General features: G+C 39.6%; 1 protein-coding gene across 1 annotated transcript in view; it reads left to right on the top strand.

Annotated features, from left to right (window-relative positions):
- tex264b (testis expressed 264, ER-phagy receptor b) overlaps positions 1 to 24,844 on the top strand; it is a 42,909-nt gene extending 18,065 nt beyond the window's left edge. The window contains exons 3-4 of the mRNA XM_079578220.1: positions 7,440 to 7,593; positions 24,044 to 24,844. Coding sequence (XP_079434346.1) covers positions 7,440 to 7,593; positions 24,044 to 24,321 — 432 coding nt within the window. The 3' untranslated portion in view covers positions 24,322 to 24,844. The remainder of the gene's footprint in view (positions 1 to 7,439; positions 7,594 to 24,043) is intronic.
- The last annotated feature ends 2,323 nt before the right edge of the window (positions 24,845 to 27,167 follow it).

The following is a 27,167-nucleotide window of genomic DNA, read 5'->3' as shown; positions in this document are numbered from 1 at the left end:
TGACCCTGCCGTTAGGTGTGCTCTGCAGTCCCCAGGGTCCTGACCTGCAGAAGGGAGAAAATCAAATAAAATCAATAACTACTCTATCCTCCACTCTCAGCCCAATTACAGAAACCTATCCCGGACAGTTTTGTCTCAGCGAATCCCCGTCCTTCATTATTTCATTGCCTTTTGTCTTGTATTAATGGCTGTACTGCAGCAGTTCAGATAGATTTAGTCTCTTCTACAAAAAAAAAGATAAATGATTGACTCTCTGAAGTGGCCATAGTGGTGACATTTTTAGTTTTGTTTTTTTTAATGGTGGGAACAATATTATCTGGCAAAAACTAGACGTAGATTTGTATTTTTTCCGTACATCCTGATTGTTCACTTGAGTCTCAGTTGGAGTTCATAGCGAGACATGAACAGGGTGGACAGCCAATGCTAACACGCTGTGCTAATTTCCTGACTTCCTGGTTCACGCTGGAGGAATTGTTGAGACGCACAACAAATGTTATGCTTGCAATGTTGATCTGTGGTGCCAATTGAAGTTTATGACAAGAAAATAGTTTGATTACCACAGCTTTATCGATCAATGGATGCGTAACCATAGAGACGGTCCATCAGCAGAGAAAATCCACCAGAAACTCAAAAAACAATTGATCCTAGAGCGTCATAGAGGCCACTGAGATGGAAAGTAAAGACGCCATGCTAACCAGTGTTGTTTTTGGCAGCCCTTTTATGTTTTAGTCTTAGCCTTTTGAGCGAAAACGCTTTAAGTTTTAGTCACATTTTAGTCATTTCTAAGTGTGATTAAGTGTTTAAAGATTTTTGTCAGTTTCATTATAAAAATGGAAATTGGGATAAATAATAATAATCTCTTTGACAAACAGATCATACCACAATTCACCTTATTCCATAAGTTTGCGTGAGCGCCGCCATGAATTGTGCCCGTCCCTAGGATGGAGGACTGGAGATGTCAAGAGAAAATCAGTTACTACAGGAATATAAAGCAGATTTTAGGCGCGCACAGAGAAACAGTGCAGTGTTGACTTGTTGGTGCAAATCAATCTACTAAACATCAGATTTTGTAGGCACTGGCAGAAGTGTCATTGTGAACAGGACTTTTCCCCAAAAGCGCCCGTTTGACGAAAACAACACTGATGCGAACAAATATTATATTCAATAATACACCTTTGTGCAACACAGCTGCGATATGTCACGTACAGAAGGTGTGAGACAATTTCACACTCATTTTCAATTGCTTGAAGACTGGTCAGTGTATTAGTGCAGTGGTTCCCAGCCTCTTTTCCTTGAAGCGACCCCACACATGTATAAAAACATAAGGATAATTGCCAATCAGTTTATTTGAAGCAAATAAACTTAAATGTGAGTGTTTAATGCACCAGTACCCCTTATTGTCATATTTTATGATTTTTAACCATTTAATCTGTTCAATATGATTTATAACCTGAGCCTCTGACCAGACATGGCCCTGCAATCTTATTTTCTAGCCTATTCTTGTAACATATTTTACCAAAGTTAATTGTGTTTCATTGTGATGTGTGTCATGTAGAACTTGAAATTGTGTTCTTGTGACAGGCACAGTGACGGGTGTCATGTGGCATCAGATTATTTTTTCTTCTAACTCCATCATTTGAACACTAAGATCATTCATCATTCATTATGACAGATTTTTGCGAAGTTTGCTTGTATATTATTATTCAATTAAAAGCATAAATGCATTGTATTCGTTGTTATGTTAAAATGAATTTAATCCTTTACCCTTTCGAGCCTGGCAGATGACCTAGTACACGCTGCTCGGCCACTGCGCTGTAAACAGCTGTTTCAGCCCTGTGTCCTTGTCAGAGAAGTCATCTTAAACTTCTATTGCTTCTGCCTGTGTTTCTGCCTCTCATTTTAATAGTGGCTTTATACAGCTTTACGTGTTTGATAACTTCTTTGAGGACACTGAACCTTATAACATCATTTTATGGAGAGTACGCACAGCAAGAATTATCCTACTCATTGAATATTATTTGCTGAATCAATTTGCATATCTTTTATATTTCGTCGTGGATTTGAGAAAAGAGGGCTCACCCTCTACCTGAGCCGCTGAATAGTTTAATGCTTTAATTAGTCAAAAGACGGAGAACTTGAAGAGAGCAGACTTTATTCACAGCAAATTAACTTTTGTGCCAGGATATCTGAAGGATCTGTTTTCTCTAGTTGGAAATATAACGAGAAGCAAAGCCAAAGCAGTGAAATAATAAACATCACAATGACTAGTACACGATTCCTAGCAAAATAAAGCTCACAGGACTAATTAGCCTCCAACATTGCACATGGATATTTAGAGACCAGCTTAGTCCTATTTTGATATCACTTTCATTTTGGCTCTCATTTCATGACAGCCACAGCCTCCCCTCTGCAGTAAATCGGTTTACACGGATACCCTTCCTGATGAAACCTTCTCCATTGTTCTGGGGTCTGAAATGGCAGGAAAACTAAATTCCTTGATCTTTCTTTATTAAGTGTGTGTACCTTTTGATATGCTTAGCTTCAGCATGCAACTTTGGCAAACTTTGCATGGGTGGAACTATTGGAAAGATAGAGACACTGTTACAAGCTGTGGGCCTGATATTGCCATGATGTTCAGTTTCCGCATGGGTGGCCCGTTACCCTCCGTTCATTGACTTGATGTATATTACCAACCAGAGACCAGTGTTTTGCCTCCTTCCCCCAGACAGTGCAGGTTTTGGCATGAAGATAGAATTGTGTGACACGAGCTCTTCCAGGTGAGACACGATGAAACGGCTTGCTTCAATTGTCTGGATTTTCTTGACAGATTCTGCTCTTACTGTGGCCAATGCCCCGGACAGGTTTGAAGGCTGGAGGTGGTGCAATGCTGACAAGTTGGCCGTTTTCCTGTTGGGTTACAGGCAGTTTTTTTTTTTTTTGTTTTGTTTGGGTGATATGTCTTGCCAAGTATTGTAGTAATATTAAATCATAAATCACCATCATTCTTGCTCTAAAACCATATAACTAAAACAAGCAGTTTCAAATGGTAAATTAGGTTCCCACATATAGCTGTATGTTATTTCCCAGCTTGCACTCTCTCTTCAGCACCTGTCTTCATAAAACAACCCCTAAAAGTTTAGTACTGAGCATTAAATCAAAAACAGTGTAGACTTGCCACTCATTTGTCTTCCGTCGTCTTCCTGTTGCAATGCTGTGACATCACTTTATTGGCAATTCTACTGCATGTAAAGCACATGCAAAGAATCGAAAATGTTGTTTCCCTCAATCCACTGATGCAAAAAGATGAGCAATGGAATGAAATACATGGGCCAAGGTGCACCAGAGGTAGGGAAGGGGAGTGTTCAGCTTCTGAAAGCCTGGTGGATGAAACTGTCAGCTGTTGGACCCGTCACAGAGCCATTCGTATTATTCCCAAAGCAGGATTTAGAGACCACACAAATCCACTCTTCATTAGATCAGGATTATTAAAACTAAAAGACATTGTAGAATTGCAAACACTCTTGGTGATGTTCAAAGCCAAAAACAAAGCTCTTCCAGAGGACTTACAAAAGTTACTTGTGAAGATGAAAATCATAGAGGGCGGTATGACTTTAAACATCCAATAGCACAAACAGCTTTGAAACAAATGTGTTTGTCTGTTATTGGTGTAAAAGTGTGGAATTCTCAAAAGAAGGATTTTAAAAAGTGCAAAAGTTGGTATTTAAAAAAGAGTTACAAAAAACAACTCGCATCACACCAAGTTGATTTTTGATTGTGTTCATTGTAAAAATGCTTAAACATATGCCATAAATTAGGAACCGTGCTAAAGCCATCTAATATTGTTTGTGTTGACTCAGGGGGCAGATAAACATACGAATATCATTCTTCCATCTCCCCCCTCTGATCACGGATAAATAATACATTGAAAGTGTTTGTGGCGTGTACAACTCTGCATTTTCATGAAAACAATCAAAATAAATGAATGACTCCATAAGGCAGGACTGCAGAGGCTGTGTGGTTTGATATCTCCCTCTGAGATATCACTGTCTGCTCTGACGCGTTAAAGCCAGTCACATGGGCCCAGTCCAGATCATTTTTGTTTGGCCAAAAAAAAGCAAGTCTCACACAGTCAACCGAGAGGAGCCGTGTTCAGCTTAATATCCGAAATATCCAAGATCCTGAATGAACTGGCGGCTTGTGTGGATTAGCACTCGTCTGGCAGGTAGATCTCCTGTTTACTCTGCTCCAATTTCTGTCACTATAATATCACATTCCCAGTTAGTATCTGCGGCCACTGTTTAAAGCAACTGATGTGTCGCAGAACCATTTTTTAGTTTTAGTTTTTTGGTTAAAGTGATGTTTTCAGGAAATGTTTCAATTAGTCTTATCATAATTATCATAATTTCAGCTTCATAGACGTATGCAATGCTTAAATAAACAACATGCGAAAATGAACACAATATTTTGACAGATTAAGGAGTGGAAGGAATGGAATATATTTTCTCATCTCAGGGTCCGAGAAACACTGGTTTAAAGTGTGTTGCCATGGTTACTGACTGAGATGTTGGCATTGAAAACTCTCATGGACTTATTAAAAGAGCTGTATAGGTACCACCCTCAGACCTCTCCAGTTTGATTAATGATCACTGCCATGAATACAACATAATCTTGGATAACCACAGCTTGAAAACTATAAATAACACTTTGTCCTCTTTCAAATGCTAATTTCAATATCCAATTCCAAAGACGACATTGTTATCATTAGGTATGTTTGTTTTTTCATTTGCCTTTGCAGCAGTTTATTTGCTGTGACATGCTGTAGCACAATTCATCCCATGAAGTTCTGCAGTGTGACTTGTGGAAAATAACAACACAAAACTTTATTGCACCTCCAATTTAGTCTGGCAATATTAGGAAGCTATTTTCAGCAAATCAGACTTGCCCATAAAATATTAATCCCCGGCCCATCTGTGTGTGCAAGTGTAGTGACAACATATTCCTCTTTTACATTTGATCATTTATTGATACAGCAACCTTCAACCCACATCAAATTGAAACGCGTGTGTCCGCATGTATCCGGCCGGCTACATCAATATGCAGCGTGCGGTAGCCCTCGTCTGACTCAACTCCCTCCAATAGTGGCACCAGCCCCATTGTCATTGACAGAAGATAGATGTAGTAATAATTGATGCTGCTATAAGGCGATAGCGCTGACAGAGGAAGCAGCCAGAGGAGCATCGCTCCCGTCATAATTAGGTTGGGACAGATGGCGTGAAACTTTGAAGACAAAGTTGTTTCTTGTGAAGCTTTTGTGCATTTTTTTTTCCAACCTGCCTTGTCACCTAATCCTCATTTGAGTGACAATTTAGTTCGACACATCTCTCTTACTTTTACATGAACGGCAGCCAACTTGCACTGGGACGTAGCAGCAAGCATCTGTCAGTCTATGCTCATAATATTGTGAAGAGATTTTCAGCTAGAGGAGATCCACAGTGAATTTGGAGAAGTCTGAGAAATGATTTATGGTTGAAAAAGCTCAGGCTTAAAAGATTTTAGTGGAGTGTGAGAAATGAACAAAAACGCGTGCCGTGAATACAGAGGTGTTCATTTATCTTCAATTAGACTCGAAAATGGCAAAAAAAAATGTTTTACAGACGGCTAGTCATGTCATTACCTCATTTTTGTTGGCACATTCAATGAAGGTCTGAGTCAAAGTCTGAACCGCCTGCAATGGGAATTGAAGATGCGTTATCTCTTTGTTCATTCACAGCAAACAAGATGCAAAATATGAACATTGTCACTGTCCTCTCATTGTTTGGGGAAATGTGTGGAAACCATAAAACTGTTAAGACATGAGTTCAGTTTGTGACAGAGGGACATAATTAATGTACATATGACAGTGTGGATATTAGTACTGTCAGCAGCAACTACTAAGAATGAACTAAAAACAAATAGCAAAACTTTAATCAGATAATATCCCGGTAATGACTTGTTTTACTTAGTTTTGTGGAATTATCTTTTCAAATATTTGTCATTGCTAATGATTCAGCGATTTGAAAGAACCAATTAAAAACAACAAAAGAAGCAAATTTCACTAACAGTTTGGGACTTTCTTTTGGGATATTTTCTTCAATAATGGTGAATTATCCAAAGAGAAAAATAGATTTGCCTCTGTCCAAACTGTCAAAATATTCAAATACTAAAATCACACCTACCTGTTAATAAAAGACACATTTCAAATGTCACTGCCCTCTCGTCCTCTCTTCTGGGCTAACTTAATCACGGCAATCAGATATAAGACGATAGGCAACAATAAAAACGAATGGAGAGCACTGTGGAGTGGTTCGACATTTAGCATATGCACATGTGTGGGAGCCCAGAGTTAGACAGTGCATGAGTGGAATATGAAAAGGCGTTGTATGAAAGGTTAATGAGAAAGACTGGAGTGGTCTCTGTCATGTGACACTTCCAGGTCTGAGGAGCCTAAAGGAGCGTCGAAGTGTCAGCGAGATCTGTGCCGCTCTGTAGGACGGGTGAATACAGACAGGCTTTGTAGGGAAAACACAAAAACAAAATCAAACTTATGAATTATTGATAAAAGGATTAGGGGCCCGTAATAAGATACAAACATGGCTATGTGTTACAGTAATCTTTCAAAGTTTGTAATAATAATCAATAAAATAGAGTATGTTTACATTTAATTCTATGCCATAATTCTACCTCATACAAATTTCCTTTTTTCCCCACTTCGGGTTTGCCAATTTCTTTTCTTCTTCTTTTTCTTTTTTATGATTGGCTCGTGTTGTGACATGCCCTTAGAGCTGCCACAATGTCCTCCTCGCCTCACACGTTTTTTCCTTTAAATGGAAAAAGTGCACAGTCTGATCCTGTCCTCATGCATGACGATGCAAGTACAAAATGTGTCGATTAACACACTGCACTTGCTGGTTCCTTATAGCACCTTTAGGTTTAATCTGACACTCGATAATTTGCCTCCCGTATTGTGTCAACGGGCCCACACTAAGGCTGTCACGATAATTACTATATCGACTTATCGTTCAATAAATAACAGATAGACTATTCATTTTTGGGCTCGATGTTTATCATCTGTACATGTATTAGCATTTCCCCCCTATTTTTTTCTTTGTAAAACTTTGATTTCTAACTGAAGCAAATAGAGTTATTATATTTCATGTTTATTGCAGCTTGTGTGGTATTTTATATGATGATGCACTTTTAGAACAAAGTTTTACTGTCTTTTTTATGCCTGAGAGTTGACAGTATCCAGCATCGTTAGCGTCAATCATATCGTTTATCGCGATACTTTCCTACCTCAATATATCAAACTTCAAATGTGTTATCGTGACAGGCCTAGCCCACACAGACCCTTGCTTTGTGTGTGAATAACTCTTGCACCGTCTTTTGCTGTGGTCATCCAGGAAAGGAGGCTGTGCGCTCACCCCTTCATGGAGGTCTACAGAGCGGGACAGATCCTCTACATTGCCCCTCTGGCTCGACAGGGAGACTTCTACGTCCCGGAGCTCCGACCACTGCCCACACACGAAGACTCCCTCAGTGACTCTGATATATCAGGTATGGGATCTGCATTACACTGTTGTTGTTTATGGTATCAAGCCGCGGCGGCTGAAAGGATCATCGCTCGTGTTTGTTCAGTGGAAATACAACGGGTCATAAACACCAGACACTACACACTAAGAAGATGAATCACTTTCAAGTAGATAAGTGAGGATTTGTGCTATTATCCTGCTAATCATTGTGTTTTTATCTCATTTTCTTGAGACTTAACACTAGCTATTCATTATTGACCAACTTCAGAGGTCCAAGAAGCTGCAACATTGACTCTTCCATTTATTCACCATTAGGAATTTCGATTTACATATTGAACAAGCCTATATTGAAAAATGAAGAATTGCAGGGCAGGGCTTCTTTGTTTTTTCTCAGGCCAGCTTCTATCGTGTCAAAACAGCGTGCTGGCAATATCCACCGTTCACCCAGGGCTTGACTCTGGTGGGACCCTCGGGAGGCGGACCTTATGAGCCTCGCCGCAGCAGAGGCTCATAAGGTAAACTGTGATCGACACGTTAGGAGGTGTTAATGAAAAGCGCAAACACTACGGCAGCTTGCGGTGGTAGTGAGAGATGCTGGGGTCTTATACACTGTCCGACCGAAGCCACAATAGAAATCCATTTGACCTTAGTGAGAGACCCGGGGTTCTGAAGGTGTCATTTTCTGTCATCAAACCTGTCGTTTTCCTTTAATGACACAAGAGCAGTGAGGTGTGGTTCGTTGTACTGGTAAGTTTATGAACATGTAAAGCTTTATGTGTCTCCGTAGGCAGCATAGACATTGGTTTGCAGCAGACGGGCTCATACATTTTGCATGAAGCACATTTAATGGAGAAAGGGGAGAATGATTTTCATGCTCTTATCAGAAATGAAAGGCGCTATACAAGCTTTTATTTGTTTGCAAACAATTTCAAAGGGAGTGTGTGAATTTTATATTGTTAATTGTGGTTCACGCTCATTTCTAGCTTCCCTAATGCATTTCTAACATCTTAATCTTTCACAGGGGTGCCTTTAAGATGAGCTTGTTTCATAACTTTCAGATAACAATATTCTATCTCGGTAATGTAGCCAACTTTAACCAACCTGTTAACTAACCAACGTGTTTTTTTCACCAATACCTGATTCATATGTGCTGAACATGCTAGAAAAAAATATGGAGAAACAACAGGAACCAGTTATTTACCTGCTTACTCACTTACATAGAGTTAAGTAAAACAACAACAATATGGTAACGTCCTTTCCAAACCGTCTGTCCACGCCATATCCAATCTTGAAATATGATGGGGTCAGTCATTACTTCCATCGCGTATGACAGATCTGGTGTGTCCTCGGTCGTAGTGCTGGGCGTGGGGTTTGTCTGTGTGAATAATGTGACAGGTATCTGCTGCTGCTGTCACCGTCCTATCAGCTTCACAGGGTCGCCAGGGGCAACAGGGACGGGGGCTCCTGTGGTCCGCTGCTTTTCCGCCACTGCCGCAAATAACAGTCCATCCGCAAAAGCTACTCACCCTTATCAAGCATCTCAACTATATCAAACATCAAGTCTCGGCACAGAGGACGCCTCGCTCTGTCGGGGAATGGCTGAGAACACGAGGGCTGGCTTTAGAAGCAGAGTTAGAAGTACTATTATGAAGTGATTGATGCATTTCTGAAGTACTCTACAGGTGCTATTGGCTTATTCTGTAGTTGGCATTGAGAGCCAATAGAGAAAAAAAAAGTCAAAATATTGCGCAGTTTCCTCCAGCACAAACCAGGAAGTCAGAGGCTAAAATTAGCATAGCATTAGCATTGCCTATGTCTTGCTTTGAACTCCGGCTGAGACGAGCTTCTAAGTAACTCAAGTGAACATTTGGGATGTGCGGAGGGTCTGTGAGAGCTAGAAACATATTTAGGCAACAGTATAGAGGGATTATACTCACAACAAAACGTTCACTGTTTGATTCAAGTACAGCTTTAACACCACGTGGTAACTTTTTTTTTTATTACAGTGGGAGGAAAAAGTAAGTTGGAATTTCTCACATTTCTGCCAAAAATTGGTCATAAAATGTGGTCTTTATTAAAATCATAAGAGTGATTAACTAGTGTCTGCTTGAACTAATATCACCCACACACTTACATTTGATCAAATTTTTATTGGCCATTACATGTAAACATTCACAGGAGAGGAGGAGGAATAAGTAAGTACACCTGAATCTCATTGAACTGCAGCAGTTTTGTAAAGAGGAATGGTCTAAGATTCATCCTGATCGTTGTGAGCGTCTATTAAACTTTGGTTTGTTAAAGAGCACTTGGATGCTCCACAGCACTACTGGAAAAATATTGACTGTTGGACCCAAAGTTGAATTGTTTGGGAGGAACACACAACGTCATGTGTGAAGGAAAAATGGAACAGCACGTCAACATCAAAACTTCAAAATTTCTGTAGTTGCAGATTAGACGCTCACAACAATCAGGATGAATCTTGGAAATATGAGAAATTTCAAGCAGTATAATCACATTTTCCTCCCACTGTATTGGTGGGTTGCAGGTTCTAAAATGTGACGATGTCACCTGCAACCCAGCAATTAGCTGTGTTTAGAATTAAGATGAGGATTAAATTGATAATAAACACCCGCGTGAGAATTTATTTATTTTTATTAGAGAGGTTAAAGAGGGACTAAAATGTTTTAATGGAAAGTCCATAGAGCAAGGAACTTGCGGAGCCTGCTCCCATGTCCTATGAGGCTTCAACAGCCACGTCCATGTCTTTCACAGTCTGTGGTTTCAACCCTAAATGAGGACCGGTCAAGTGCCTTACAGATTTCTTAAAAAATAACTTTTGTTTATTTATCCACAATTATACACACAAATGTGTACATGATGTAAAAATAGTTTATGTTTGGAGGTGTTTGGGCTTATTATCTTATCAGAAACCACTAAGGCACTTTGGGTTGCCAGATCCACTGGCTGAAACCAGTATGCAAATGAACACCGACGGTAGGGTGCATCAAATTTACATGGTGAAATTTTAATTCCAAAATATCAATTTGGCTGGCATTGCATTTTGTTCCTATTCATATACAAATGACTTTTGCAAAGTTTTGTGGAAATCCATTGAGATTTAGGGGTGCCAACTAGCACGTGAACTTCTGTAAAATATCGAAAAATGCGCAATTTTTAGTCTATTTTCCAAAAAGTTGACCCAGAAAGGTAAAATAAGGTTACATTTTACACAGAAACCTGTTCTATAGGGTAACTCAAGCAACATTAGTGTGTTTGTCCTTTGGGAAACTTTGGGAATTTCTTAGAATTGACTTTTCTAGATTCTTCATTTACAACAGCTTATAGACAAATGAATGGAGGGCAATGGGACATCCTCGCATGGCCTGTGAACCTTCCTTGTGGGTTGGATCCACACCAACATTTTTAGTGTTTCAAGGTTGGCTAGCCTGTATCAAGTTTGTCTAAAATCTGTTTTATATGTTGTGTAATTCTGGTCCAAACCCCTAATAGAAATCACGGACAGACACGTTAGATCCAAAACAAAATGTTTTGGGCGCCATGTTGGAATGGATGATGCTTCACATTTTTCTTTGTCATCTAATTGACTTTATTGTTACCTGAAATCATGAGATGTGAAAGAACAATCTGAGACAATGGCGTGGATTAAGAATATTTACTGGGAGAAACGTATGGAACAAGTTTCACAAAGAACAAACATAGACATGGGGTTTATATCCTATTATGCAAATGAGGGATGTACAGGGCGGATTCTAAAACTTGATTGGCCGGCCCAAATTCCAAGTAAAAGCAGCTATTCTCGGTGGGGTTCGTTGAGACAGACTGTCTGTCTGGGAAGCTACGTATTCGTCAATGTCATAGTGGCTGGACTATGTATAGATGGAAAAACACATTCCTTGTCCTATAGGTTTTCTTACTTTCCGTTAGCGTAGGCAAAGTACGTTTTGCACACACATAACTGGCCACACTGGCATACTTATTTATTTATAATATAATTTGAACATAGCAATGTTAAAATTATGACTTCAATCCCCCCTTTTTTCTCTTCAATTCCCTAGTTCTTTTGCATTCCTTCTAATTGTCTTATTGACAATACACAGCATGCGAAGTATAAACAAAAAACATTCATGTATGATAGGGCACGTCATTATCAAAGTCTAAAATCAGGATTATAGAACAACTATAGGTGCTTTTTCTGTTGCCACATCAGAGATAGACAGAATAGAGCGTATTCATTAATACGTTTACATGTAGATATAACATTATGCTATATCAATTCCTGTCAAAAAATAAGCCTTTATTTTATTCTGTTGCATTTGGCGCCGACTTGGTTGAATTCCTGGCTCCTCCTGGTGCCGTTTTGTCATTCATTGTGCTCTCGTGTGGTGTCTCCCTCTGACTCCAAATTTGTCCTCCTTTACCTCTCACCCCCTCTCTCCAGGGGTTACCTAAGTTCACCTGGCAATAAACCAAAAAGAGGTGTTACAGTCAGAAGTGAAGTTATTCTATAATATGTCATTAATTTTGGGATTTACTGGGAATCACCACATTGTTTCGAGTGGTGCATGGTGTTCCTCTAACGAATGTGCATTGTAATATAGTGTAGTTGTCCCTCTGAAAGTTTGTATGTTGGAAAAGGTACAAGGTATATCTGGCATTTCATGGTCAATACTATGGTCAAAAGTGGTGCATGTATCAGTGCATGTACATCAAATATTGTTTACCCAGTGATTAGGATTCAAGTTCATCTATTTATGACACTTGATTTAAATGTAATATATTTGAGAGTAATTGACAACTGATAAGTAATACTCAACACCATAGATGGTATGTTGAATGCCAATAATGTTCTTATGGGTATTTTTCTTTTGGTTAAACTTTCAATGTTATGCACAAGATGTAGACACAGAGACATGGCTTAACACATTTATCCGGAACATCAAACAATATAAAAAGATGAAGTTGTTCTTACCAAGAGTTGGTGACATATAAATGGAATTGAAATTCAATTGTTTTACCCATCCATCAGGTACTTCCTCCTATAAGACCTGTATCGATGTCTGTGGAGATCCTCCTTCTGTCTCTGGGTTGGTTGAACAGGCTCTTTATGCCTTAGAGGTTTCACATTCTCAGTCTGTTGAAGAGACTCAGTAACAAAAGTAAATGTATTGTACATGTTATTAATGTTATGACTTAAACAAATTAATATTGTCCACTGCCAAGGCAGTCTACTTAGTTGTTGTAAAATAAACAGATAATTACAGTTTCCATGGGGAGAGAAACTAGTTCTTATCATGATTAGATTTATCAATGAGTTAATTACAACTTGTTTAATCATGTTTTCCCCCCTGACGTGTAATTTTGATTCACTACGTTTTTCTCTAATTTTTATGATCCTATATTTAGGCCAACATAGTATACTATTATTGTTCGTATTACTCTTAAAGTAAAATAAATTCTTATATTAGACATAATGTATGAAACACATTATATTACTTTTTGTTACACTTAATCCATAGTTGTGCCTGTTATTTTTTCTTTTTTCGTTTTAGTATTTTCACAAGTTTTTTACAGTCATTCAAAATTTCATATTATATATGGTTGTAGTCCTCTGTGATCTGATTGCATTATTTTTCTATATATTTTTCCTTTCGTTGAAAGCTCTCTTATATCAAACAGCGGATCGAACAACTTGCATGAAACATTATCATTATTTATATTTATTTTTAAATTAGAATCCATTGATGACTTAAACTCGGAAGAGGGTCGTCATTTTGTCCTTTTTAAATTTTGTTTTTGATTATTGTGATGTTTTAAGGTGTATGTTTCCAAAGCTTATGTTTTCTGGATACATGAGTTTGCATACTAATCCCGAACTCTCGGAAGGTGTGTCCACTTTTGGTAGTTCATTGAGCAAAATACTAATCTTTATAATTCTCAATTTGTATTTAAACTATCTTCCTTAGTTGCAGTAAGTTAACTGAACATAAGAATGTTGTCTACTGAGCTCTAACAGCTCTAGCTTTTTCCCGGATCTCTTCTGCTCCCTGTGACCGGAGAGGCACCTAGATGAACAGAAGGTCAAATGTTAGTGTGTCACACTTGAAACAAGCTCCAGAATTCTCTCTGGTTACTGCACTGACGTTGGTTATTTTTAACTCTCTTTATACTGTGTTGTCAACTCAGCATTTTACTCCTATCTTTAGGACAATCATTTTTCATTATTTTTCTTAAACACAGGTTGACAACTTTAAATGTGAACATTACAAGAAGCTTTGTGATTATAATATTATTAAGTTTTATTACTATTTCATATTGAGTTACAATCTGTTTAGCAGATTCATTTGATTCGCCTATTGTCACTTATTGTTGATAATGTTAGACGTTCAGCAAACTGAATGGGTTTAAATGATACACAATACACTGAAATAAATTGGTGTTGGTCATCAACATTTACACGTAAATGGCTTTACTATCAGCTTTCATAGCTGAACTTCCATAGAGCAGTATACAATCGTTGTATCAGTGAGCATTGTTTTAAATTAATTTCAATCAAAATGACATTGAAGTCCAGGTGTGTATCACCCAAATCGCTTCACCCTGGTTTCAGGGTCAATTATATGAACTCTTGTTATAACCAATCATGTGTATACTTCAAGTCTGCCGTATGAGACAGATAATACAACTTGTACATGTCAAAAGAATCAACGGAGAGTGCTTAGGAACACTCGAATAATTAATTTTTCAAATTTTATAACTGCTTCTCTTCTTTCTGAATTTTCATATAGTCTGCACTTTTGATTGGAGAATGAAGGATTTTCCCTGTTCCCGTACATAATGACAGCTGCTACAAACACTTTTTACCAAGGAACTCTGCCTTCTCTACTTCGTCAGTCTGTTAGCTAATATTGAATATTACTGGCCACACCCTTCTGTCGTCTCTGGAAGTACAGAACAGATTCCCGATTTCTTGTCGGACTTGTAGGGATCAAACTTCAACGTGATGAGTGGACAAGAGGCTGGAATTTTCAGAGTGTGTCCATCATGTCGTAAACATGGAATTTTTCCATCAGCCTGAGATACAGTTTCTGTCTTGATTTCTCCTTTAGGATAAACTTGTGTTGAACATGGAGCAACGCAGTTTATAATCCAACATGACCAGTCCCACATGGAGAAAAGTTCTTTTTCGTGTTTTCAAGTTCCTGATCGCATGAGTCTTTCTTGTCGAGAGTTCCAAACTCTAACCGCTGACTGGCAGTGCACTTTTTTCCAGTGTTGCCTCGTGCCCCCCCTTTGGCAAACGAGGTATATGATAGTCTGTGAGGTGTCATTCCTCTGGCGGTCCGTCCTTGTTATTGAAGCGATCAAAAGGATATCAGATTCTGCACAACACTGAGACTTCAGGAGTGATGCACCAATAACATCAATAATACTTATCAATCAATCAATTATGTGAATTTTGATTGTGGTGGCTGCGCTGTCAATATGATTTGCTATAAACAGTGGGAAATTCTTCTCCTTTATTTTCAGAATAAAAATATTATTTTTTCTAGTGATCTAATGCCCTGTTCTCCTTCTCCTTTTAGAGAGGGCCTTCTAAAATATATTTGCTTTGTTCAGCTTCATATAATGGAATTCCGGAGAGGTTCATTCTATTGACTTGACATGCACACATGATTGTTATGTTTGGTAATATCAAAAGGTCTTTAGTTCTTATTCTATATTACTTAGCCATACAGTTCAAACTGATTATTTGTTATTTCTGCTATTACAGTTCTTCTTCTTTTTTTTTTTTTTTCCATAACATTACAAATACCTTAAAGTTTTTCGTTTTATTTATTTCTTTTTCTGATAATTTTTATTATTATCATTAGCGAATATCTAGTCCAATATTGGATTATTAACATAACATCTGAGTGTCATGGCGATAAAAAATATCTTTATCTATTTTTAACTTAAAAGTTCTATTTCTTTTAAGAGGTTTACTGGCTTGGCCTGGACTCAGTTGTATGAGTACAGGTCAAATTAATGCTGGGCTACTGAACTTTGCTTAATTTTCAAAGTAACCTTAGGTCTTGCCACTTAAAGGGCACGGTGGCACAGCGGTTAGTGCTCGTGCCTCACAGCTCGAAGGTCCCGGGCTCGACCCCCACCCGGACGGGGCCCCTCTGTGTGGGGCCCGCATGTTCTCCCCGTGTCTGCGTATGTTAGTGGTAGGTTATAAATAACATGTTCTTGTGTTTCTGACCACCAGCCCGGCCCCACACCATGAAGATGTTTCCCCGAGCGCCGGCCCATGCTGGCAGCTAACTGCTCCTACAGGTTGCCCCATGCGACACTGAGGATGGGTCAAATGCAGAGAACTAATTTCTCCTTTCGGAGATTTCTTTCCAGAGATTAATATAGTGTCCGATCTAGATTTAGGTTTAGAAACATGCGTAATTTTCTCAAGGCTACAATTTTGACATGTTTACATCTATGTATGTTCATCACCTTGGACTATCGCATCCAAATAAACAAATAGAATAAAATAAATATATGGAAATTATTTATTTCCGTATCCTATATCTCGTCCTTGGCGTAGCTCTGTGTAAGTGGTCAGAGCTAATCCCCATGATGGATAGAGCTTCTTCGTTTGATTAAACCCAGATATTCTTCTCTTCTCTGCCAGGACTTTGCGCTGGCCAGAAGGAAAACCTTGTCTAGTTTTTCCTCTTAGAGGTTGTGCCGTTTATTCAAACTTTGTAACACACGATCAATTGCATGTCCCGCATTTGAATTGTTGCTTTTGTCTTGTCTTGCACATTGACAAAGCATTATTCGATCATTTAGGACCTTTGAGTTTTTTAGGTTTAGTTGGCATTATTTTCATGTTTACATTAGTTTTACTTGTCAGTACATTACATTAGTTTTACTCATGTAACTAAGTTTTTCTAACTTTGCCATGAATGTACATTTTAGTACTATCCATTTTACTAGGTTATCTCCCCAGGATGTCAATTTACAACTTTTGCTGTATCTAATCCAATGTTTCCGAATTAAACAGTAAATATTCTCATCCACTTGGTCTCTTGGATACTCAGGAAATTCATATACAATTTGTCATCCCCATAAAAGTTTAGAAAAGGCAATCACAGAGTGTCAAAATCAACCATTCACACAGGCACAGCATTTGGTACTTTCTCACAACGAACAACAGTTTTCGCGCACTAAAAGGTAAAAGACCTGATGTGCTGCTACCAAACGAACAACAGTTTTCGCGCACTAAAAGGTAAAAGACCTGATGTGCTGCTACCAAACGAACAACAGTTTTCGCGCACTAAAAGGTAAAAGACCTGATGTGCTGCTACCAAACGAACAACATTTTTCGCGCACTAAAAGGTAAAAGACCTGATGTGCTGCTACCAACGAACAACAGTTTTCGCGCACTAAAAGGTAAAAGACCTGATGTGCTGCTACCAACGAACCAAGCTTGGCGCACTAGGAGATCCAAGGATCACTGTGCTTTACCGCAAATCAAATACCTCAGACCTTGTCTGGAACCTCATTCATCATACAGACATACCTTATATGGGCCCATATCTTAATTTTGCTACTCTGGTATTGTCCCCAATTGTCAATATCCAATTCAGAATTCCTAAATCACACCAAATACATCTTTAAAATTTGGTCAGCAAACAAACAAGTAAAGTTGCTTACCTGTTAGAGTGCTGACCCTGCTCGCAGCGCCATCTGAAATCATGAGATGTGAAAGAACAATCTGAGACAATGGCGTGGATTAAGAATATTTACTGGGAGAAACGTATGGAACAAGTTTCACAAAGAACAAACATAGACATGGGGTTTATATCCTATTATGCAAATGAGGGATGTACAGGGCGGATTCTAAAACTTGATTGGCCGGCCCAAATTCCAAGTAAAAGCAGCTATTCTCGGTGGGGTTCGTTGAGACAGACTGTCTGTCTGGGAAGCTACGTATTCGTCAATGTCATAGTGGCTGGACTATGTATAGATGGAAAAACACATTCCTTGTCCTATAGGTTTTCTTACTTTCCGTTAGCGTAGGCAAAGTACGTTTTGCACACACATAACTGGCCACACTGGCATACTTATTTATTTATAATATAATTTGAACATAGCAATGTTAAAATTATGACTTCATTACCAAAGATATAAGTGGATATAGCTGGTGTTTCATTCAGCCCCACTCATAGTTTTGGTCCCGAGTCATATGTGAAGCTTACATGGATGCTTCTCTGAAGCCTGTTCCTTAAAATATGTCACTCAGCGTTGTCTCATGGGTCATAGAGAGTTATAGAAAAAATATAAATCTTTGCTAGGCTTTTAAGCTGTTCTAGGGAGGTCTGAAGTCCCAAACAGAATCCTGTTTACCACCCCTGGTCACCAGAGGGTGGTACTACAGCAATGTCAGCTCCATGAGGAGAATAGAGAAGGGCTTTCCTCGCCCATTGAATTGTGAGACACTTAAAAGGACAAACCCTAGTGGAAAATCCATCCATCCATTTTCTTCCACTTTATCCGGAGCCGGGCCGTGGAGTCAAAAGACAGAGAAGAGATGCCCAGACACCCCGATCCACACAGACCTCCTCCAGCTTTTCTGGGGGGACCCCAAGGTGACACCAGGCCAGCTCAGAGACATAGTCCCTCGAGCGTGTCCTGGGCCTCCTCCCAATATGACTCCCACCCTGCGAAACTCAATTGGGCCGCCTGCATCCGCAATCTTGTCCCTTCGGTCATTACCCAGATCTCATGACCATAGGTGAGCGTGGGAACCGAGATCGATCGGTAAATCGAGAGCTCAGCTCCCTCTTCACCACAACAGTCCGATACAGCGACCACATCACTGCTGAAGCACCTTTTTCATGGCCATGGATTTGGAGGTGCTGATCCTCATCACGGCCACTTCACACTCAGCTGCCCAGAGCACGCTGAAGGTCCTGATTTTGAGGTTCCCAAAACGAACACCCTCCGCTTGGCAAGCGTGCATCGCAAGATCTGACAGCTTAACGCCAGTGATGATGCCATCCTCACTGGTAATGCTAGGGCCCAGAACAAAGACCAGGCTGTGACTGCTAGTCTGGCTTGGACCACTTGGTGAGGGCAGCATCTTAGCTGGATCCTGGGGCTTTGTTTGTTTGGGGCAGCCCGTAAGGAGCAGTGGGCAACGGCAGTGCCGCCATGTGGAGCCAGGCTGATGGTCAGAATCACTTGGCTGAAGGATTCACCTATTATACATCTTTTTAGTGGTAGGGGAAACCGGAGTATACTGGAGGAAACCTATGCAGACACGGAGAGGGAGAACATGCAAACTCCACACAGAAAGGCCCCATACGGGTGGGAATCGAACCCAAGACCTTCTAGCTGTGAAGCACGAACACTAATCGCTGTACTACCGTGCCGCCCGTTTGTTGTGTTGTAGAGTGCCTGAGAATGAAAATGATACAAGGACAATATAGGATTGGGTATCTTATCATACCTAATATCACTATGATGTTTTATGCAGCATAAGCCTCAAATCTAAGCTCTACATAGTCAAATTCATCATAACAATGAGAACCTTCAACAACATCACTATCAGAGTAACTAGCTGCACTCACAAATAAATTAATGTGAATTGAACAGATACATTGCTACACTCAATAAATTTGAGACTTCAATACTCTGAATATGATATTTTCTCTAAATTACTGTTGATGATAAGCTTGATAGCTTTGCTAACATATTTATGTCCGGGTTCGATTCCCACCGAGGGACTGTGTGGAGGTTGCATGTTGTTCCCGTGTTCGCATAGGTTTTCTTCGGGTACTCTGGTTTTCCCTACCACTAAAAGTGGAGGATGGGTCAAATGAAGATAATTAATTTCTCTATAGCAGGGGTCACCAACGTGGTGCCCGCGGGCACCCAGGAGCCCTTTGGGGCATGTCCAGTAGCCCATGGGACTTTTTTTAAAGTGTAAAACACTTCATTTTCTTGAATCTAATTCTTAAAATTACAGTTATTTAGGTTCTTGTGACTCAGTACGAGTTTAAAATAAAGCTATTTTAATATAATATGGGGTCAATATCCTATAAGTGAACAGTGTACGTTTAAGTCTTTAGGATTTGTTTTTAACTGGTAGCCCTCGAACAACTTAATGCTCTTAAAGTAGCCCTCAGCTGAAATAAGGTTGGTGACCCCTGCTCTATAGACATTAATAAAAGGAACTTAGCGTAACTTAACTTATCCAGCTAACTGTTGCTAGCAAGCTAACCTAGATGTAGTGAGCACGAAATACCTCTAAATATGACTACATTTCACTAAAAGAATTTCAATATACAAAGAAACAACTGCAGATATGGTAATGATATGTAATAAGAGTACACATACCCAACACAAACTTATAAATACCTTATAAATTACCTCAGAGAATTATGGTGACCGGTTAGCACCATTGCCCCTTTATCCACAGAAACACATGTGAGTTGGCACCCCTAAACCTTGATGTATTGGAAAAATATTTTGCATGTGTTGTTAAAACATACATTGGAACACTTTTGGCACCCAGCCATATAGAAATTCAAAAAAAATATTTTTTGATGCACCCTAACCGACGGCTTCTCTCTAATCTAAATTCTTGCTACCAAAAGATTCAGCACCTGTCCCCAATCAAGCCCTAATTGGCGCTGGTGCAGGCCTTCAGTTCAGAGACTGAATTCTGGAGCATCTGAGCTTTAAAGTGAAGTGTCCACATGATATTGAGATGAAGTAAAGCAACCCAGTTTGAGATTATGGAAAACAAGTTATTCAGCCCCAACCGTACAAAAGCCGTCTTCAGCTGGCATATTTAGATATAGTTAAATACAAGTTGCCATGCGTCTCTTAGTTATACCTGTACTTTGTTGAGGCAATTGAAGAGCTTCAAACCCAGTGAAGCTGTCTGGACTAAAAACAGAAACAAAACCTTGTTGTGACCACCAGGTGGATTGACCTTTTGAGATGAAAAAAAAAAAGAAGGAAAATTGTCATAATTTCCTTTAAAGCAAATAATGTATGTTTCCTTCCTTTGTCTTTGGCCCCACATCAGGCACCAGGAAATGGCTCTTTGTAATTACAGTCTCTTCAGAGCTATCTTCATCTCCCCTGTCTCTCTGAGCTTTGGCATTGACAAGCGTGCAGCTGCCACCACACGTTACACAAAGCAAGTTTTCACTGCTTAATACCCACATCAAATCTATTCACTTCAGTGGTCGCCGTACATTGATTACCTGACAGGATCCGCCGCTGTAACAGTGATGAAATACACATCCGTCTTTGTAGTCTCCTGCATCTTGACACTGTTACACACAGGCAGTGTTTTCCTGTGTTTAATTTTGCTGTCATTTATAAAGAGTTACAGCATATGCCCCGTGGTGATTGTTGAATGTTGCCAAAATGGAGCGATTTTCTTAGAAAAAAAAAGATGTGAATAGGATTTTCTTCTCCATTGTTGAGTATAGAACAGGTTCTGTAGCTTTCAGGCTTTGATGTCTCCAAAGCTTTATGTTATTGACTAACTGCCATTTTTTATTTATTTTTTTGCTAGCCATGTTTTTATTTGTTGTTATGGGTTTACAGCAGTAATATCTTTTGACTTGGCATTAAGTGTAACTAATGGGTGCTGTAAACCAGTGTTTCCCAACCAGGGGTACGGGGACCCCTGGGAGTACTCGAGGACCTAGCAGGGGGTACTTGGAACTATTTCAGATTGAAAAAAAGGGGAAAATGTAACATAATTTTTATAGGAAAAGCTATATTTTTCAGTAAAATGTGTTGCTTTGAGAGAATTTTTAGGTTTATTTTCTTACAAATACCACTTTTAAGTAATTACTTTCTAAATAAACTGTAACACCCTTAAGATAAGGGGGTACCCAGTTGATCACTGAAAGGCCAAAGGGGTATGAAAGACAAAAAACGTTGGGAACCACTGCTGTAAACAACATAGATATAACCATTTGCATTTGCTTGTTTACACACTATTGTTGGTATCTTTTTTTAAGAGAATAACCGCTACATATAATTATAATCATCCAATCAGTCTGCTATTCAATGCTGCACTTGCGTATATTACTAAAAATAAAAATCAACTTTTTCTGTGAATTCCTTACCAATTCTTTTGTCTAAAAGTAAAGCATTAATCTTATGTCTACAGATCATCAAGCACAGTGCATCTTACCCAAAGAAACAAACAATGTTCTATTCATATATTGTGATATACTTTCTGAACATTGTACCTGGAATTTAATGTTTCTTATTCCACTGCTAAAGTGCTCTGTATGCAATAAACAGAACACACGCCAACTTTTTAAGCCCATAAACCAAACCTGTTCTGAACAGTTCTCGGCTCAAACTGCTTTTTATTATGGTCCCATCGATTTGTTAGTATCTCAACGACTGCTCGTACAATCTTTGAAATATTGAAAGTTCCCATGGCTGCCTGTAGGGGACACTCAACTTTACAACGGGAAAAAGACCAACACTTAATCGCCGGTCAAGTTGCTGTTCCATTCACAGACATTATTTGGGATTTTGGTTTATAAGCCACAATTCCGCGTGATAGTGCAGCAATAATACACACCTTTTCTCATGTATTTTTCTTTTTTTTTTAACCTTGAATGTGCATCATCTCTTCTGCCGGAGTTAGTTGTCACTGGCTTTCGCTCTGGGGATATTGATTTGCAGAGTGCCGCATTTCAAAACAAAAAGGTCAACAGCGTGGAAGGAACAGGTACCAAATTGATAATATTAACTGCCAACACACAAACGAGCAGAACAACATGGAGTCATGCGCTTTGGACATGATCCTCCATCTAATTAACGGAGCCCGGCATTTAGCCCGAACGGTTTTAATAAGCAACATTTCCGGATGATAATTTTTGTGTTTGTCACGAGGTGTTAATGGCATAGTTTAACTTGAGTTCATTATCATTCAGGCAAAGAGATTTTCAACATTGTGCACTTCCTTTCTCTTTCATGTTCAAGCAGAGACACTTTGTTAACCACGAGCTCCATGTGCAAAAAAAAAAAAAGAAAAGGAAAAAGAAAAAGAAAAAGAAACTCTTTTAATAATTAACTCAATGCCAAATAAGCTACACACAGATGCAAATGTGGAAAGCGAGAAATGCATATGGGGAAGTACATACCACGGCAATTTGGGAGATTACATTTTAAACGCTAATGTAAAAGTGCCTCTCTTTGAAACATCAAAGAATAGCTGTAAGCTCCTGTTACAGCAGTTTGGACCGTAATAGTTTCTAGTAAAGAAGTTACGCATGCAGTGTTGTTTGACTGCATGGTCAACACCGTCTTCGTATTTTGAAGATTACGTTTTATTATTTTATATGGAGGTTTTCTGGACGAGATTGTGTTGGTTTTATTAATTGGTTCTGTGCAAAATGAGTTACACTGGGATGAAAGAAAGAAAAATGATGCATGTAAAAGTGGGTACACAAGCTCATGTTAATGTGTTTTAGATTGAATGTAGCGTCGCACAGTTGAATATCAAAGCTGAGGGAAGTGTTTACTCGTGTGTCTAGTTAGTAACTCCCTTAATTAATTTGCTAAGGTGTCAGAAAAATTGCTTTTGCTCAACATTCTCTGTAGCCTTTTCGAAGAGTAAGTTATTTATAGAATTACTTTCATGTACTAATACAAGCTACTATAATTTTTACCAAATTCAGCCTGGATCTTTGGTTCAGGAGTGCATGCAGGGAGCTAGGCCTTCTGTATGTTTTATAGGTTGTAAGGTGAACCATGGAAAGTCGAAATTGAAATCTCATTCCACGGGAAGGAAAACGAGTTATCTCAAGCAACAAAAAAAAGGTTTGTAGAAAATATCCTGCCAAATATTCAAACCGAAGCATTTAATGCAGAACTACTTTCTTCAGGCGTGGCTCAAAACTACAAACACTACAAACACTGATTTTGGAGTCTTTGTTCCTCCTTAAAGGTGATTGAATAGAAAGTTGGGAGGCCGCCATCTTGCCAGACTGTTGACATCAAGCGAGCACCCGATTGGTGCCACCAATATCGTATTACGCCTGCATTAAATGCTTCGATATGAATAATTGGCAGTATAGTTTGTGACAACACGAAAACAGGGTTCACCTTACGGCCTATTAGGTTGACAGAGGAAACCAGACACAAAGTAGAACATTGCAACCACCAGATTTCTAGTTGTGTTATATACCAATATGTTTTTAAACTCTTGGAGAGAAGTGTGGAAAATGACAATTCAGTGAACTTTTTTAGGCCGTCTTTTATGTTTGAAGGAATGGGAGGTACTAAGTGTTTGCAATGCCTAATCCTTCTTTAAAACTACTGCTTATGTTCTTGACATGTGGAGTTGAAATGCTTCCATGTAGTAGGTTGCTAAATATTTTTTGTTTGCCTCCTCACACTGACAGTTCTCCTCTTTGTAGGTGCAGAGTCGAACAGCGAGTGCAGTCTGGGCAGTGGGGTGGCCCTGTCCGAGAGCAGAGAGTCCTCCCTGAACCGGTCCTCAATCTACTCTGGTCCAGAGAGGGGTTCCTGCGACAGATCAGGCAGAGCCAGCAGATCCAGGTCTAAAGAACTGATCGGGGATCAAGATGGCCAACAGGCCGAGAGGAAGGAGAACCACGGTCAGGGTGAATCTGTCCAAAAGAGCCAGGAGGTCTCCACTCAGGAACTGTGGGGAGTGGTGGGGGAGGAGGAGTAGAAGATGAACACAAGAGAATGTGAATTATCATACCTCAAAGGCCTGTCAATGGTGTCCAGTAGAGGGAAAGTAGTTGAAGCACAGTACAATGGGCGCATATCGATACTGCCGATATCACAGGTTTTCCAGAAATCGGTCAGTTCCTGAACCCATTCATCCATTCACTACTGTGCGTTTGAATAAAGTACCATAAAGTTCCAACAGATGCAATCCACCGCATCCAGGTGCAACCTCTGGACTCTCTTCCTCTCTCGCTATTTTCCAATAAGGATTAGCGATGCCTTGCACAAATCAACAAATAGCTCATGAAAACACCACGGACAGTGAGATACCGATGGGAAGTCACTGGCTACGTGCTAAAAACATTACGTTGGGTGTAAATACTTGATTGCAGGAAACGTCTGTGTTTATTGAGGTGGGACCTTTTTAGTTTCAGAAACAGCACCACAAACGTTATACTATAAAAACTATAAGTATTTAAACTAAGGATAGGCCGATTGTTTTTTTTCAGCAGTTCGTTCAAAATCCAGGTTCTGTTTTAATTTTTATTTAATGTTAGCTGTTAGCTTCAAGACAAAAACCGTGATGAGCAGGAAGTTTCCTCCAGTGAATTCCTTGCTCCTGACGTGATGTTTTTAACATGATCCTGTAACTGATCCAGTAATTCACTGTCTTCATGCGTAATCTTGAGCTATTAAGACACCGCTACTAACGCATAGGGGAATAAAGGGACAGGAAGAGCAGCGCCTCCTGAGGATCCACTCAGAAGTCACGTGACGCTCGTGTGCATACAGCTTCTATGAGGCCGTCATTTAGTCTTTAGAGTGGAAGCAGATCTTTGGTGGAATCGAGCTGTGACTTGGGACACTGACTTTGTGTATTATGCAAATTAGCCCAGTGGTCTTTCTGTTGCTTTTATTCACACCAGACTGAGTGGCAGTATCGGCTGCCAGACTGAGGCAAAGTATTGAACAATCCTAATTATAGAAATGATCTGTGAAAAGAAAGGTAGATTTCCTTGTCAAAAGTGTTAAAACAAGGGCTGTGCCAAAGGGCTGCTGTTTTTTTTTCAGTGTGTGTGTGTGTGTATTTTGCAGACATGCCTGTGTTAGAGAAAAAAGGGAAGCAACGATATCAAACGTCAATATTTATCCAGGCAGGTTATGTTAATTATCATGTACATAGTTCTTACACGTTGTTCAAATCAAACCTTGCCATGATTTTTATACCTCAAATGTGTCTGTTTTACAAGTGCCTGTGAGAACAAACCAAATGCTTTTCAATGCAAATATCTTCATGTTTAATTGTCTAAGTATTGATTTGACTTCTTCAGAGCTTGGCGAGCCTCAATGTGTTATACATCAACAATCGACAGTATTGTGGAAATGTCAAATTATTTTAGTTTATGTTAATACGCTGTAAGTCGTAATATGTAACACAACCTGGTAGAAGATTGTGAGTACGATCCCGAAACTAGACAATGCCAAATGTGCGTTCTGAATGCCCTCGTGCTACTCTGGATTCACCCTCCCTCAAAAAACAAATACGGGTGGATTTGTTGATTTTCCAAAGTGTAACCGACGACAGCGTAGTGAAAAAGAAAAGGATTTGCTTAAAGGAACAGGCCACCGTTTTTGCATACTGAGATGTTCTTACCTGAGCTTAGCCGAGTTGATGCGTACCCGTCTGGTCTTTTTGCGTGCGCTCAGTCACGCAAATGTTGTTAGCATTTAGCCCCTCTCAGCAAAGCTACACGTCAGAAGCTACAAAGCTGTTCCACATTTTTCCTATTTTAATACAGTTACGTGAAACATCACCCGATCCAAGCATAGTTACACAAAATTAAACATGTCGGTTTTCTGAGCGGATAAAAGGGGTACTATATTGTAAGGCGTAAAAACACCAGGAGTACTTCGAAGTCCGCGCTGTAATATCGTCGAAGTACTCCAGGTGTTATTACACTTTACAACATAGTACCCCTTTATATCCGCTTTGAAAATTGACATGTTTAACTAGACTTGGATCGTGTAAAGGCTCACATAGGGAAAGCGTGGAACAGCTTGGTAACTCCTAACGTCTGTACCTTTGCTGAGCGCACACGTAAAGACCAGACAGGTACGAATCAACTCGTCTAAGCTCTGGTACGAACATATCTCAGTATGGGAAAAACAGTGGCCTATTCCTTTAACATAGTACGTGTAAACTACTGAAATAACTTGACTTCTCCATTAATTGTCTTCTCCTAGATATTTACTTGAAATCTTTTGGCCTCTTTTGTATTTTTTTCGTGCTGTCATTTGAACACACACCTTTACAGTATTTGAATCGCCTTTGATATGTCGTTTCCAAATGGTTGAATGTATTTGGCAAACACTGACTCATAAAGACGTGTTTTTACATCTCGCTGCTGATGTGTGTTATTGTGCCGGATGATGATCGTATCACGGCGCTCCATTTTTCTGCCCCGTTGAAAAGTTTAAACGAAAAGGCGGAATAATTAGGGCTCTCCGGCATTCAGCGCGCCGCCTCCTCCCAGCCACATCACGATTTGTCTGGGGCCAACATGACAGCACCACTGACCATTAATATTCATTTGACCAGGTGTACGCCGCATCTACAATAAACACATTTATTCAGATACACCCCCCCTGCATCTTCACACTCTTTTCTCTTTTATAGATGTTTGGGCATCGCTGTCTTCCATCCGTCAACTGAGGGTATTGTTATGTCAAAACAATGCTGTATTAATCAAGCTAATGCGAGCAGCTTAGGTCTGTTTTTCCTCTGTGTTTTGAGGCCTCAGCGCTGGCTCCTGTCTCACAAGATCCGTTCAGAAGGACCACCTG

Source organism: Gobius niger, assembly GCF_951799975.1.
Source record: "Gobius niger genome assembly, chromosome: 20".
Classification (NCBI taxonomy): domain Eukaryota; kingdom Metazoa; phylum Chordata; class Actinopteri; order Gobiiformes; family Gobiidae; genus Gobius; species Gobius niger.
The sequence above is the reverse complement of the archived record's forward strand: the minus strand, read 5'-3'. Positions and strand labels throughout refer to the sequence as shown.